Source organism: Suricata suricatta, chromosome 6 (genome assembly GCF_006229205.1).
Source record: "Suricata suricatta isolate VVHF042 chromosome 6, meerkat_22Aug2017_6uvM2_HiC, whole genome shotgun sequence".
NCBI lineage: Eukaryota > Metazoa > Chordata > Mammalia > Carnivora > Herpestidae > Suricata > Suricata suricatta.
The window spans coordinates 36,874,456-36,890,391 of NC_043705.1; the positions used below are offsets into that span (position 1 = coordinate 36,874,456).

A 15,936-nucleotide genomic window follows, 5' to 3' on the forward strand; every position below is an offset into this window, starting at 1 on the left:
AATGGTATGGATTTAACTTCTTTCTGCTGATTGATATGGAAAAAAAATCACAATGATGACAGGTATACTGACTGAATTTATGAATAAGACAAGCCAATACTGTGCCATGAAAGGGTAAGCTAGGCTAATTAGGTGCCAAGGAGAACAACTTTCTTCTCTCTAGTATATCCTGTGTAGATGTTTTCATTCAATATATTGTTTGAAATGGTCTAGGTTGGTTGGATTTAGAAAGGAAAGGTTAACCTTAAAATGGGTCATTTGTTTTTCTAAATACACTCAATACTCCCCTACCGCATTTCGCAGGACAATCGTTGATACCCCTCCTGTTTGGAGAAATAGCCTTTGAGTTCACCTTAAATAGCAGCAGCCACTATTAATCATTTTTTACTGAAGAAGCAGCAGCCTTTCCAGGAACCTAGTCATTTCCTAAGGTCAGTAGGTTTGCATTCAAGTGGTGAATTTGGGATGAATTAAGGAGAGGATTTGGCACATGGTTCATGTTATGTGACTTTTTCCATTCTTTTCCACATGTCAGAGCAAGCAGCTCTTAGCAAACATTTTACCATTACTGTCAAAACCATGGTTGGGGGGCGCCTGGGTGGCTTACTCGGTTGAGTGTCTGGCTTCGGCTCAGGCCATGATCTCACAGTTCCTGGGTTCGAGCCCCGCATTGGGTTCTGTGCTGACAGCTCAGAGCCTGGAGCCTGCTTCAGATTCTGTGTCTCCCTCTCTCTCTGACCCTCCCCTGCTCCTGCTGTCTCTGTCTCTCAAAAATAAATTAAAAACATTAAAAAAAATGGTTGGGACAGCGAGAATGGAAAACACCTGGTCATACAAGCCAGTGTTACCCCTCCTATATCTGTGGGATACAATCATTGATTCCAACACTCACCTCCTTTAAGCCTGGGCATGATCTCAGAAATATTTGCCAACTAAAGGCCATAAACATTTGATATCAATTGATCAGAGTTTCAATGGGCTAAAAAAATTGTCACCCCTGGTGAGGACTAGTGACATTAATGTCTAAACAATTTTCGACAGGAACACAGCCATCGGGCAAAAACCTTTCTTCTCACTTCATTATGTTTCATGAGATTACTCAAAATGGGGATAGGAGAGCGACATTTAATAACATTATATTGTACTGCTTCCTTATTTGTAACAAATCACTTTGTACAAATCTTTGTGTACTGTGAGAACCCGTTACATAGTCCCATTTTTATCACATATAAGTGTCTGTGACCTACTGCCTCCCAGTCACACGATTACATGTTAGATCACTTTTGGAAGGACACCGGGCTAAACCCTGCATGGCCCTATGATATCGTTTGATAACTTGGTGAGTATTCAAACATGGTCCTGCTAATTTGGGAATGAAAGCACTGTCTTTAGTTTTCTATCTCCTTGTAGAAATTTGAATCCAGTGTTATTCTTAACTGAACAGTGCAATCATTCGTTAGACCTGCCAGTGATGATGTCATTTACAATTTACTATAGTTCCACACCTGCATGCTCCTAGCTGGTTCTGATGTACCCTACCTAAATGAACATACTGGAAATTATTCCATTACAGCCAATATAATCACTTTCATCATCACCATCATCATAACTAAAATTTATTAACTTTTTCTACATGCAAGGCACCATCGTGAGAGCTTTATATACTTATCTCCTTTAATGACAATCCTATTACATAAGTTCTGTTATCACCACTTTACAGATGACAACTGAAGACGCAAAGGGTTAAAAACTTTGTCATAATCCTACAGCTCCTAAGTGGTGAAATCCGATTTTAAATTCAGTCTTCTGGTTCTAGAGCCCATTCGAATAGGCACTGTGCAATCCTGACCACAACATTAGACTTCCAGCAGTGCTGATGAGTCTCTGCAACATAGTGGTTGTAAGCATGGGCTTTGGTTTCAGAACACTGAAAATCTTCCACAGTTCTAGTTCTTAGATGGGGAGGGGTGAATACCATACTTCTCTGGGTGGAAATTTTCAAAACAGAATGGCTCCCCTTACCCTACTTTCCAGTTCCAAAAATGGAGCTGGTAGTAGGGATAGTGACAGGACAAGAAGAAGAAAAAAACTGAAGACAAGTGCATCTGTATTACTGAAAAAGTTTCCCACGTTTCTCTGTTTGCACCCAGTTTTTTTTAACCACTCCTCAGGTAGCTTCGATTTTACATTGTTTCTGAGGAAGACTGCTTGTCTACTTTAGCAGTATGCTGGTAAAAGGAAGTCACAAAAAGAAACTACAGATCTCCAGGTGGATATACTCATAGAATTTATATCCAAACCCATCAACAAACACAGATATTTGATGTACAATACTCTTTTCATCTACCCACCTGCTGACTCCAGAGTTCACAGTGCTGGTTCTTTCTTCATCAGCTGTTGTCATTTCAAAGACCAAAGGCAGGGCAGAGACCAATATTTCTGCACTGTGTTTGGTCTTTATGGTCAACCAGGGCAATAGAATGAATTGCAGATAAAGAATTTGGAAAGTGTGGCAAAGGCAACAATTTACAGTCACACTGTATTGCAGTACAAAGAAAATTACAGTTATCTTTTTAAAATGTTCTACGGTAACCACTTTTACTTAAAATTGAAATCCTAGAGATATCATCCAAGAAACATAATTGGAGTTCTTAAAAAATATTTGCTTAAAACCAGCAGAGAAGGAAAGTGTAGTTTTCCTAAGAAAATATTATTATTATTTTTAAAGATTTTATTTTTAAGTAATCTCTACCCCCAACAAGGGGCATAACTCAAAACACTGAGTTCAAGAGTCACGTGCTCCACTGACTGAGCCTGCCAGGCGTCCAGAAAATATTACTTTTAGAGAAGCATAAAGTAAATTCTAACAGGTGAGGGTTAATTTAATAAGATATAACAAATGCTAAACATTCTGAGTATAGATGTATGTAAATGTGTCTTCTAAAATAATTGGATGTGGTCAACCTACGCTTTCACACAATAATTTGTTTTTTTAATTTTAATTTTTGTTTTAGGTATAGTGAGAGACCAATGTGCTTTTGGTCATACGTATTAAAAAGAAAGATCTGGGGCACCTGAGTGGCTCAGTTGGTTAAGTGTCCAACTTTAGCTCAGGTCTTGATCTCATGGTTCATGAGTTTGAGCCCCATTTCAGGCTCTTGGCTGTCAGCACAGAGCCTGCTTCAGGTCCTCTGTCACCCTCACTCTCTTTGCCTCTCCCCTGCTCACTCTGTCCCAAAAGTAAATAAACATTAAAAAAAAGAGAGAGAGAGAAAGTTCCAACTCTGTAGGCTCTGAAATAAGTCTTAGAAATTGCCAATAGCAAATAAGCTACTTAGGAATGACATTCAGTTTAAAAATTGTAATGGCTCCGTTTTTGAATGGCTCTTATTTATTTTGGGAAAGAAGATCTATTTTAAAAATGGTTAGGGATCTTAGAGCTCTATTTCTTGCTTTCAGACACAGTCTTTCCTCACCTGGAAAGAAGACAGGTGAATCATTCAGGAAGCTCTCATCAGCTGCCATTTTCAGACTTTCCCTACCCCTTTAAAAACCCAGTAACATTTTACAAATAGGATGCTCACAAAACATGTTGATTTTAGAAGAGTTCATAAGTTAGGATATTTTTATAGACATTCGAGAAAAAAGGAATCATTGAACAGATACTCTTCATACATGTGCGGCTGGAAGAATCCAGTTTTTAGGAGGAAGGTGATTCTCATACCTTTTACACTTTACGATTCCAATTTTGGTCTGGGCGTATCTGTTTATCTACCTACCTGCCTGCCTACCTGTGGACCTATCCTGTATTGCGGGTAGAGCTAGACAAGGGGTGGGCACTCCTGGGAGACACCGGGAAAGCACAGCCGCGGCGCTCTGACGCCTGCCAAGACAATGTGCCCCCTGCGCACTGCACCGGGTTACTAACCAGCCTCCGAATATCCCGCTCTGACTCCCACTTGATCTTCGAGATGGCTTCCTGGTGGGACTGATGCTCGCTCCGAAGGTCCCCCGCCTTTATTTTATCCGCTTGGATCATATTGCTGAGAGCCTCGTCCACCTGCTTCTTGGCCGTTTTCAGGTCCGTGATTTCCTGTAGGAGCTTAAGGCGCTCCGCGTCAAACAGTTTCCGGGCCTCCTCCCGGGCCTCGATGGTGAGCGCTGTCCGTACTTTGTCACTGCTGCCGTCCCGCAGGGCGCACAGGGCCGACTTGAGCCTCTGGATCTCCCCATCCCGCAGCTTCACTGTCCTGGACATTTCTTGCTCGTGCTGCTTGATGAGATTCTCCCGCACGGCCTGCAGCTCCTTCATCTTCTCCTCATGGAGCTTGGCTTTGAGCTCCGTCACCAGGACCGTGTGCTTGCGCTGCTCCAGCTCACGGATCCTCTTTGCTTCTTGAGTCTTCTCTCTCTCAAGCTTAGACACCTGAAGGCAGAGAGGTCAAAGGATGAAACGGGAGAAGCCTTCAAGGAAAGGATCTGTATAGCTCAGAGCCCTATGGGCTCCGAACACCTCATCGCTTCCCACTCAGTCACTGTGTGTCCTCTGAGGGAAGGGAGCCGCAGGCCCCAGGCAGGGAGTACGGCGTGGGAGAGGAGGAAGTACCCGTGGATGCTTGTATTACTTTGTGCAGACACGGTCTGATGCTCCTGGGCCTCACTGTTCCATGTGTGGTCTGCGGACAGCCAGCATAGGCATCGCCCAGACGCTTGTCAGAAATGCACCGCCCAGGGCCCCTCCTTCCCAGACCTCTAATCAGGCCGTGCATTTTAACAAGTCCCCAGGTGACAGTATGCACATTAAAATTAGGACACAGAGCTATAATGGTTTTCACCTTGGTGGGGAGGGGTTCAAAACGGATCACCTGCAGGCCTTTTCCAGCTACATACACATTCCTGGCTAGGTGCAAGCTGATAAATGTGGGCGTGTTAGGACTGCTCATATTATGATTAGATTAGTAAAATGTTGCCCAAGGTGACATTATAAAACATTTCCCTTTTTTCCCTCTTCTTTTTTGGCTGCTGTCATGGAGGAGGTAAAAAGTGAAGACAGTTGATATATCCTAACATCACTTTTGTTTCTGTGCCAACTTAGTTCTACCTCCAAACATTACACACACACACACACACACACACACACACACACACACACCAGCCAAAAACAGTGCAGTTCACTGGGCCATCTCTCTGTTAAAGGGGTCTGGTGTCCAGAACTTTCTGCATGGTCCACAGATGTCCCTTTGTGTCCTTCTCTACCCCTACTCTTCTCCCTCTCCTCCCCTCAACAACCAACCTGCCAAGCAGTTTAATAAAGTATTCCTTCCAGCCTTGAGACATTTCAGGTATTTGGGTTAAACAAAATCTTCAGTGTTTTGTTAATTTCTGATGATAATATAGGTCTCCTTGTGGATTAGCCATGACACTACCTTAAACTGGTGCGAGTCTGACTCTGATTCAGTAGATCAGGGTGGGGGCCTAGCATTTGCAGCTTGAAAAAGCCTCTTAGTAAATGCTCTTCACTCTTGTCCTCCCCCTGAACCCCATCTCTGTTGCCTGTCATTGTCTCTGTGTCTCTGTCGTGTACCGTAGAATCTCTCTCCTCTCTCTTTCTCTCTCTCTCTCTCTCTCTCTCACACACACACACACACACACACACACACACAAACACACACATACAGTAACCCAGAAAAAGGGAAGAATTAGGCAACCCTGGGACTAATATCTGGTTGAGTGAAACTGGGTCTCTGCCGTTTGTAAAATTGGAAGTCTTGTGAAATAATTGTGACGAGCCTCTCCAGCTGAAAAATGTTAAGATTCAAACTCCTCATTGAGACTATTGTAATTATAATACAAAGCGTGTGAGAGTTTACTTACCTGAATAGTTCACCTACCTGTGGCTGCAGCAGGATTCTCTAAGTCCACACTGACTTAGATGAATGTTTTATTTTAAAGGTACAGCAGTTATTTCCACGTTGGTTATTCTGGAAGAACTCAGGGCACAAGGAGACTTGGCAAAATAAACAGCCAGTCATCCTTAAATAACTGTCTTTTTTTTTTTAATATTTTATTGTCAAATTGTTTTCCATACAACACCCAGTGCTCTTCCCCTCAAGTGCCCTCCACCATCACCACCACCTCTCTTCCCCCCTCCCCCTTCCCCCCCAACCCTCAGTTCATTCTCAGCATTCAATAGTCTCTCAAGTTCTGCATCCCTCTCTCTCCCCAAATAACTGTCTTTTGATCTTGCTTCCAACTCAGGCCAAGGTCCCTTCCCAGATGCTTTTTTTTATTATATATGCTTTAGAGCTGTGGTACCCAGTCTGGGGACTACTAGCCACACTGAGCGCTTGGAATGCCCCAGGTCGGAATTGAAACTTGCTCTAAGTGAAAATACACATGGGATTTTGAAATCTTAGTGTAAGACAAAGAATGAAGAATCTCAGGAATCATTTTTATATTGATTACATGTTGAAATAACAATATTTTGGATAAATCAGATTACATAAAACATATCTTATTAAAAATAGGGGGACCTGAGTGGCTCAGTGGGTTAAGTGTCCAACTCTTGATTTCGGCTCAGGTCATGATCTCGAGGTTCGTGAGACCGAGCCTGGTGTCTGGCTCTGCACGGACACCACAAAGCCTGCTTGGGATTCTCCTCCCTCTCTCTCTGCCCCTTCCATGTGTGCATTCGAGCTCTGTGTCTTTCTCTCAAAATAAATAAACATTAAAAAAAACCCAATGATTTCATTTGTGTTTTATAATTGTGGTTACAAGAAATTTAAAAATCACATAACATGGCTTGCATTTGTGGATCGTGCATTTCTATTTCTCCCAAACAGGTCTAGGGTTCTTGATGTGTTCAATGAAGCTGGCTTTCCCTGCACTGCTGGTGATACTTCTCTTGGTAAAGCTCAGTTCTGATCCTATCTATGTACCTGCTCAAAAACCATCCATGGCTCCTTTATGTTGTAGAATAGAACCCCTACACCTCAGCTTCGCCTTTCAGGCTCTCAGAAGATTTGGCTGGGGTGCCTGGGTAGCTCAATCGGTTGAGCGTCTGACTTCTGCTCAGGTGATGATGTCATTGTTCATGAGTTCCAGCCCCCCCAGAGGGCTCTGTGCTGACAGCTCAGAGCCTGGAGCCTGCTTTGGAATCTGTGTCTCCCTCACTCTGCCTCTCCCCCACTTGTGCTCTGTCTCTCTCTCAAAAAATGAATAAACATTAAAAAAAGTAAAATAGAAAGATTTGGCTGGACTTCCAGCTCCCATTCCTGTTTCTTGCTGTACCTCTCCTCACCTGACCCATACTGCAGGCATGGGGGATTATGCTCTCTCCTGCACACACTCTGAATCTCTGTACCCATGTGCCTATGGTTTCCTCTTCCTGACCTGCCCTTCCCTCAGCTCCCTTGGGGGTTGTCTCATCCCTCATGGCCAACGAGATGTTATCATCTCCAGTCATACCACCCCTGACTGCCCAGGACAAACCTCATTTCTCTTGCTCATGTCTTTTCAATGCACGTGGCTAATACCTCTTTAATGCTCCTTTCCCCATTTTTCTTTATGCTATGACTATGGTTTTTTGCGTGCTTATCTGTCTTCACCACCTCTTCTCCTGCTCCTACTCCAGACTGCAAACTGCTAGAAAGCTGCCAATGAGCCTTGTTCATCTTTGTCTACCCAGTGGTTGCCAGCACAACACATAATAAAGAGCCTATCAGTGTGTGTGCGCGATTAAAGAATGTATGCCAGTATGTTTCCCTGGCTAGCCCTTTAACAAGACGCAGGAATAATACATCCTGTCATATAGTTTAGAGAGCACAACTTGTACGATTTCTTGGAGCAACGCTCATCCATCCCTTTCCTGTATAAAGTGATAATAAAACAAACAAAAAAGCATCACATACAAGAATGCCTGTCCTCTGATAATTCTCTCAGGGCTTCAGTAAGGATAACCTAAATCTTACTCCCCATTTTTCTAGAATAAACTCAAGTAACTAGACTATGGGTAGGTAAACCACAGCCCATGTGACAAATAATTCCTTGCCTCTATTTTTGTGAACTAAGCTTTACTGGAACAGAGCCGTGCTCTAGCAACAATTGAGTTGAGCAGTCTCAGAGAGACTGGCCTGCAAAGCCAAAATTACGTACTATTGTGCCTTCTTCAGAAAAAGCTTCCTGATTTCTAATAATGCAGTGTTTGTGAAAAAACAGGGCTTATTTTTCACTGATTTAGAAACTCTGATCATTTACCTTACATCTAGGGTCTTAGGCAAAGTAACTTTACTTCAGAGATAGGAAATTAGTTACCTTCAGTTTTAGCAGGTTGTACTTATGTTAGGCATTGGGAACAACATCATGACTATAAGAGCTGGCAGGTAGCAACTTACTTAAAGAAAAATTTAGCAGTTCTTTTGAGAACAATAAATAACTAGTAAAAATGGACAAAGGATAAGGAATTCTGGGTTTGCATTTTGATTTCCATCTGCTCTGTCTAAGGAAGTTGCTTTATCCTTCTGAGGATCTTTGGTTATACTTAAAAATTACCCATAACAGGATTATTTGGGGGTTAAATTAGATAATGCATGGGAAGTACCTTGACCTGCAAAGTACTAAGAAAAGGAAGGTAATATTATTACTGGCTATCAGAGGAGATATCCGTGACCTAAAATTATTTATGTCAAATTTTCTGCAGGTGCATTAGATTATTTCATGTTGTGATTCTGTCATTTGTCTCAAATTATAAACACTGGGGCACCTGGGTGGCTCAGTCGGTTAAGCGTCTGGCTTTGGCTCAGGTCATGATCTCACAGTTTGTGGGTTCAAGCCCCGCATCAGGCTCTGTGCTGACAGCTAGCTCAGAGCCTGGAGCCTGCTTCAGATTCTGTGTCTCTCTCTCTGACCCTCCCCCGCTCACACTATCTCTTCTCTGTCTCTCAAAAAAAAAATTTAAAAAATTAAAAAATTATAAACACTGATCCTTTGTGTGTAGATTGGAGATGAATAAAAAAGAAAAAAATGAAAAAATAGGTATATGGTAAATATATTCCAACTGGAAGATAAAAACAAATACGAATAAACACTGGCCTTCTTGTCCATCACTTAAAGGAATCCATAGAAGTCAAAGAAAATTCAAAGGCACTGATTGATTACATTTGACATTTTTCAGGTCTGCTTATTGTGGTTGCCATAGAAACTGGCATTTCTGCAGAATTTCTAGGTATGACTTGTTTTTCTAAGCTCGGGAGAAGTGTTTGACTGTGAAGGAGACACAAAGGATGTGAATGACATTTGGGAGGGAAAAAAGCCAATTAAAATTTTTGTAGTAAAATAATTTTCTGAAAATTACTTGTAGCTTAGGTTGTGCTGGTAAGAAAATGGACTTTACTATCTTAATGTAAAATATACACAAAAAGAGAAAAGACTACTCCCGAGTAACAATGAAAAATATAAAGATAATAGGTGAAGTAGGGGTAAGAAAAAAAACACTCAGTAGAAGAAAGAATCAATTTTGATAAGTGGAAATGTTTTAGAAAAAAATTCCTTCTGGATCACATAATTGCACTTCTTGAGGGCTTACTGTGAGTTGGTCACCTTTCTAAAGGGTTTACACACACCACCACATTTACCCTCAGCCGCTCTGTGATATAGGCAGCATCTGTCATCTAAACGTCAGATGACATATAGCATGAAGAAGGCTGCGGAGAGCCTGGTGTGGGCCAGGAGTCGGGTCTGGGTCAGGTCCCGGACCTGGCTGTTCACTCTGAAACCTCCAGCAAGCTCTTTACCAACACCAGCCTCAGTTTTCTCATGTGTAAATTGGGAGTAGGGGCCTCATTCTCCTATGGTTATGAGGGCTGACCTAGATAATGTATCAAAAGTCCTTTGGAACGGCTGGATCACCTGGGAGATTGATAATTATGAATACATGGTTAAATAGCACAGTACTAATTTTGACACATTGTACACATCAGTACTATAAAATCATGCAATGTTATATTAATACCAACAACATAAATATAAGAACCCATTATCATCAGGGTAAGACTAACATTATTATTATATTATTAAGACCATAATAACTATTTCCCTAACAGATACAAAGGTAAAACCGGGTCTCCTAGGGATGTCCTGAGTTCCCTAGTATTAGTGGCATCTAATCGTAACTTGGAAGAAACTCATTATGTATGCACAGGAGTCGGGTATGGGGGGAGACAGGGCAAGGGGGTGAACAGTGAGCAGGGCTTTGAAAGATACGGATCCCAAATCCTTTCTCCCCTGGAGGTTTTAGGGAAGAAAACAAATCACTAGGAAAATGTAATCCTACGGAGGAGAGCTGACACTGTGTCAGAAAGAAGAACATTCATGACTATCCCACGCCGGCCTCACCTCGTATCTAACTTTCTAGTCTGGCCTTTGAAAACTGCCAGTGTAAACTCTGTCAAAATCAAGAGGGTGATGTTTGAGCTTTGATGTGACCTTAGAAATCTAGGATTAGAAACGGGATGGCCTTGTCCAAGATAAGGAAGTTGAGAGGTTATCAAGGCAAGACAAGCTAACGTAAACTTTGGTGTGGATTATCCACCCTGGGTGTTCCTGGAGATCGAAACTCACAGTAGGCAGGCGGGGGGTGGAGGGTGGGGGTGGGGGCGGGGTGCCAGAGCACTAAGCACCACTCATCAGGAGTTGTAAAGGAGGGAAAAGCTCCCACTATGGGAAAGTTGCTTATAAGGGCAGTTTTATAAACCTGGGAAGGTACAAAGGCTTCTATATTTGCATTTCTTACTTTTGGACATTTAACACTTCCTGAAAACAAAACTAAACGTGCATAAGGCAAGAAACACTGCATCCCAAATTGGGGCCCCTAATGTGGAGGCTCTCACATGGTCACTTGAGGACAAGGGTTGGCTGGTTTTCTGGGAGTCCTGAAGGCAACAAGATACTCAGTATTACCCAGGTCAGCCAGGAATTCCCATTTTGGCTCCTCCACTCACTGCTTCATTGGGAGCACATCAGTTAAATGAGTTGAGAACTCATTTTCTGGGGTGACTTAGTGGATCAGTTGGTTAAATATCCAACTTTGGCTCAGGTCATGATCTTGTGGTCTGTGGGTTCAAGCCCTGCTGACAGCTCAGAGCCTGGAGCCTGCTTCAGATTCTGTGTCTCCCTGTCTCTCTGCCCCTCCCCCATCTCTCTCTCTCTCTCTCTCTCTCTCTCTCTCTCTCTCTCAAAAATAAACATTACAAAATTGTTTAAAAAATAAAAAAAATAAAGAACTCATTTTCTTTTTCAGTGAAATTGGAATAGTAACCACACCTTGCCCTCCTCCCAGGCTCCCTGGGAGGTCTGAAAGTGCTCTGTGGTCTGAGGGATGTTCCAGGGGTGCAATCTCCTGTCTGGAGCTGACTCCCCCAGATGCTGCAACCCAGGTCTGCTGCGTTGTTGCCTCCATCATGGAGCCCTGTTCTCTGTTCCTGGGCCTCCAGGCCCACTGTCACCATGCCCTCGGGGTTCACCAAAGCTGTAGGCTGCCTCCGAGGGAAAGTAGGAGGCCCTAGGGAACTGGTGGGTGAATTTCACATTTCACAGCAATCCCCAGGGAGCTCACACCCCTGGGTAGCGGATCATGGCCTCATGCTGTCCACAGGAGAGACAAAAACAGAGAAAAACACCAAAGCCTAATGGCTCAGAGGTCTGGTCCAAAAAACAGACAGACCCGGATGGAAATCCTTTCTCGGCCCAAGCCTTGGGTTTTCTACCTAAATAAGTAAATTCATGCTGTGGGGTTGATGGGAAAGTTTCTAAAAGGCAACATGAGAATGTACTCAACAAGTAGTATTCAACACCCACTCTCCTGCCACGCAGCATCCCAATCACTGAGGGCACCTTACTTAGGAGATATCTTAAGCAGACATGGTCTCTTCCCCATCAGAAGCTCACGTCATACTGTGAGTGAGGGAGGCAGCAGGTGATACATCAGCAGAGGAGCATGATACCTTCAGACAGTACAGAGTTCTGTGACAAAGGTGTAGCAGGGTGATGTGACAGAGTAAATGGATGTAGGGGAGGACACGTCACCTAGACCAGGGAGCCAGGGGAGGTCTGACTCCTGAGGATCCTGAGCGCTATCTCTGCGTAGGAAGAGCTGGAGCACACAGTTGCCTTCCTGATGCATCCCTACCGTTCTGGAAGGACCGTGGCGACTCTATGCTGTCCACAATCTGCTCATTTTATAGACATGAATGGGCAGGCTCAGAAATGACAAGGACATGAAGCACAGAGACCCTACTTTCTGTTCCCTCTTATCTACCCCAGGAGGCTCCTCAGTCATGATGGGGACTTTTCAGTCATTATGCTTGGACTTCAGTCAGAATGACCAATTTATCTGAATGTTTATTCCTATCAGTGCTTGGCAAATCTTGTAGACAAATTTCTACTATCAGATGTTGACTGTGTCCAGTACTTTTGTTTCATTTCCCTGCAGTGGAAATGCAGCCATCTATGGGGGAAGGATTCAGGTATGCTACTACCCCCCCAACACTTTGTTTCCTCATTTATAATTTGCATAATAGTGTAGAATAAACACTTCCTTTGCTGAAGGTTTCCCTTTTTTCCAGAACTTCGATTCTTTTAAGCTTATTTATTTATTTGGAGAGAGAGGGAGAGGGAATCCCAAGGAGGCTCTGCACTGTCAGCTTGCTTGAAATCACGAACCGCAAGAACCGTGAGATCGTGACTTGAGCAAAAACCAAGAATTAGATGCTTAACCAACTGAGCCACCCAGTTTTTAAGAACATAGGTTCTCTAAGACATGAAAATAACCTAAGTCCATCCATGGATAAATGAATAAAGAAAGTATGTGTATACGTATACATATTATATAATATACAGATACACAATAAAATATTATGCCACTAAAAGGAAGGCAGTCTTCCTATTAGCAACAACAGAGATGGACCTTGAGAGTATTATGCTAAGTGAAATAAGTCAGAGACAGAAAAACAAATACTGTGTGGTCTCACTTATTTGTGGAATCTACAGAGAACAGATTGATGGTTGTCTGAGCAGGGGGTTACAGGTGGGGGAAATGGATGAAGGGGTTAAAAGGGAAAAACTCCTAATTATAAGATGAATAAGATCTGGGGCTGTAACACACATCATGGTGGCTATAGTTAACAAGACTGTATTGCATATTTGAAACTTGTGAAGAGAGAGGGGCACCTGGGTGGATCAGTTGGTTAAATGTCCAACTCCTAATTTCAGTTCAGGCCATGATCTCGTGGTTCGTGGGATGGAGCCCTACTTCAGGATCTTAGCTGACAGTGTGGAGCCTGCTTGGGATTCTCTTTCTGCCCGTTCCCCTTCTGTGCCTGCATGCTCTCTTTCTCTCTCTCTCAAAATAAGTAAATAAACTTTTTAAAAAAGATATAGAACATCTAAAAACAAGAAAGATGGGAAGAGAGGAGATCTTAAAAATTTGTATCACAAAAAAAGTATTTTGTAACTATGCGGGGTGATGGATGTTGGCAAACTTCTTGTAACCATTTTATAATCTATACATATGTCAAATCATTATGTTGCACACCTAAAATGAATACAATGTGATATTATAAGTATCGCTCAACAAAGCTGGGGCAAATATATCAGAAAAGAAAAGAGCATAAGCTTTGGAGGAGAGGCAAGGGAGCTGAAGAGCCAGTTTTGCCACCTACTACTACGTGACTCTGGGTGAAAGATGTTTCTTCACTGAGCCTCAGTTTCCTCATCTGTAATATAGGGAACACAGCAATGCCCACCTATACTTAAATCCTAATACTGAACATGTTTGACACTAACTGCTCGAGCCCAACATATCACACACATCTGTCTGAAGTAGACACTGCTATTCTCCCATTTGCCAGAGGAGGAAAGGGGAGCACAGAGGGATTCTAAAACCTGCTCAGGGTCACCCAGGTGCTAAGTGAAAGAGGTGCAATTATGACAAGATGAAATGTGCCTATTACAGTGTGTGACAGATAGTGAGCATTCAATAACGTGTAGCCATTTATATAATTAGTTTAAAGCATTCATGGCTGTCTGCAGCGTGTTTCACAAATGTCGATGGGAAGATGTGTCTCTCTGGAAAAATGAGTAATGTGCCATCGCTCCAAAGGTTCCCCCTCTTTAACTTGCCCGTTTCCCAGTAGCCGCATTGTCATTTTATCATGATAGCCGAGGAGCCAAACTGAGGGTATGAGTTCCCATATTGGCATTGCTTATATTCTCTCTCTTAAAGCCTGGGCCTTTGGAAACACAATCATATTTATTTTAATAAAACTGCTTTATGACTTGCTTGCCCTCTAAATTCCCTTTGCTCTTTGGGGAAGGCTGTTGACAGGCGGTGGGGCTTTGTTTTAGTCCCTGTGCTGGGACTGTAATTAACTGCCACAGAGAGGAAGTCACGGGGTAGCCAGCAGAGAGAAGGATAAGGCCATGCTTTTCTGCACAAGGCTGCCTTTCTGGCTCTTGTCAGAGGAAGGGGAGGTTATATTTGACCTGCCAGCTTAGATACCAGTGCCAGGCCCTGGATAAAGAGGCGGCCCTGTCCACACTCAAGACTTACTTATCCCTTTTAAAAGGCTTGAATGTGTCCAAAATTGGCAGTGGTGGGGTCTGTGGGATCTCTGCCCTTTGAAACCTCAGGAGTCTGCTCTCTGTAAATCAGCGTCAGTTCACTGTGACCGAGGCTTCTCCCATGAATGGAGCTTGTCATCCTGTCCTTACTACAATCAAAGGAGTTGGAATGTTATGTTGCCCCAGGGAAAGTTAAAACCGGTGAAATGTTCACAGACTGTGAGACCTGGAAGGAAACTTCCAGTGGTATGGTTGCCAACAAAGAGGCAGAGAGCCTCCTCCGTGGTGATTGCTGGATGGTCTGTTAGAAGTGCAAGTCCTGGCCCTGACCACACCTGCTTTCTCAGAATCTGTGCGCTGTGGGCCCAAGGTTCTCAATTTTTAATAAGTTCCCCCAGGTCATTCTAATGCACAGTGATGCTTGAGAGACACAGATATGGAGAAACACATTCAGTCATCTGAATTATGGGTCAAGATATTGAGACACTTAAATTTGTCCCTGAGGAGAGATAAACACAAGCCTCTGGTCTACTGACTCTCAAACGAATGTTTCTGTTTTGTCTTGTCCTCTTTGTTGTTATGATATCATATCCCTTCTAGCTTCATGGAAAAAAACTTGCTTCACAAATTTTATACTGGGGTCTGGTCATCTAAGGTTAAGGCTCCGCAGAGATAGGAGCAAGGGGCTTTGGCAGATTCAAGTTTTATTATTGCTGAAACAGGAGAAATAGATATTTGGGAAAATAAATAATTAAAAAAAGTTTATTTGTTTTGAGAGAGAGAAAGAGCAAGAGCACAAGAGGGGCAGAGACAGAAGGAGTGAGAGAGAATCCCAAGCAGGCTCCGCACTGACAATACAGAGCCCTGACATGAGGCCTGAACCCATGACCTGATGGAAGTCAAGAGGTGGATGCCTAACTGATGGAGCCACCCCGGTGCCCCAATAATCAAAACTTAATAGTAATGTCAAGGAAGAAGAAATAGATAAAAAAGAATAAGGATATTGGTTTTTGATCTATAGCTCGATCAGGAACATCTATTTGTGTTACTATACAAAGAGTGATCTACACCGGGCAACTTCATGCAGACACAGTTGTCTCTGGTTTGTAGTGAGAAAAAATGTCTCATGTACGTTGGATATTTGAAAATACTTTCCTGTCTGTGACCCTATTTGATATCTGCACCACTCTGGAGAGGTAAGTGTTAGCATATCCAGCTAAGAGATGAGATTCAGAGGAGTTAAGAGACTTTCCTAAGTTGAGATATCAACAGACTCAAGTGCAGAGCTATTAGAAAGAATATTACTATGAATAATCTTTT

The 15,936-nt window shown here is 42.9% G+C and overlaps 1 protein-coding gene across 9 annotated transcripts in view; it reads right to left on the reverse strand.

The window, feature by feature from the left end:
* The window catches only part of JAKMIP2 (janus kinase and microtubule interacting protein 2), a 173,815-nt gene that overhangs the window by 53,604 nt on the left and 104,275 nt on the right, over window positions 1-15,936 (reverse strand). For all 9 annotated transcript variants that reach the window (XR_003909849.1, XR_003909850.1, XM_029942222.1 and 6 more), the window contains exon 3: window positions 3,929-4,426. Coding sequence is in view for 7 of the 9 variants with exons in the window: in XM_029942222.1 (XP_029798082.1) it covers window positions 3,929-4,426 (498 nt within the window). In the remaining 2 variants the exon portion in view is untranslated. The remainder of the gene's footprint in view (window positions 1-3,928; window positions 4,427-15,936) is intronic.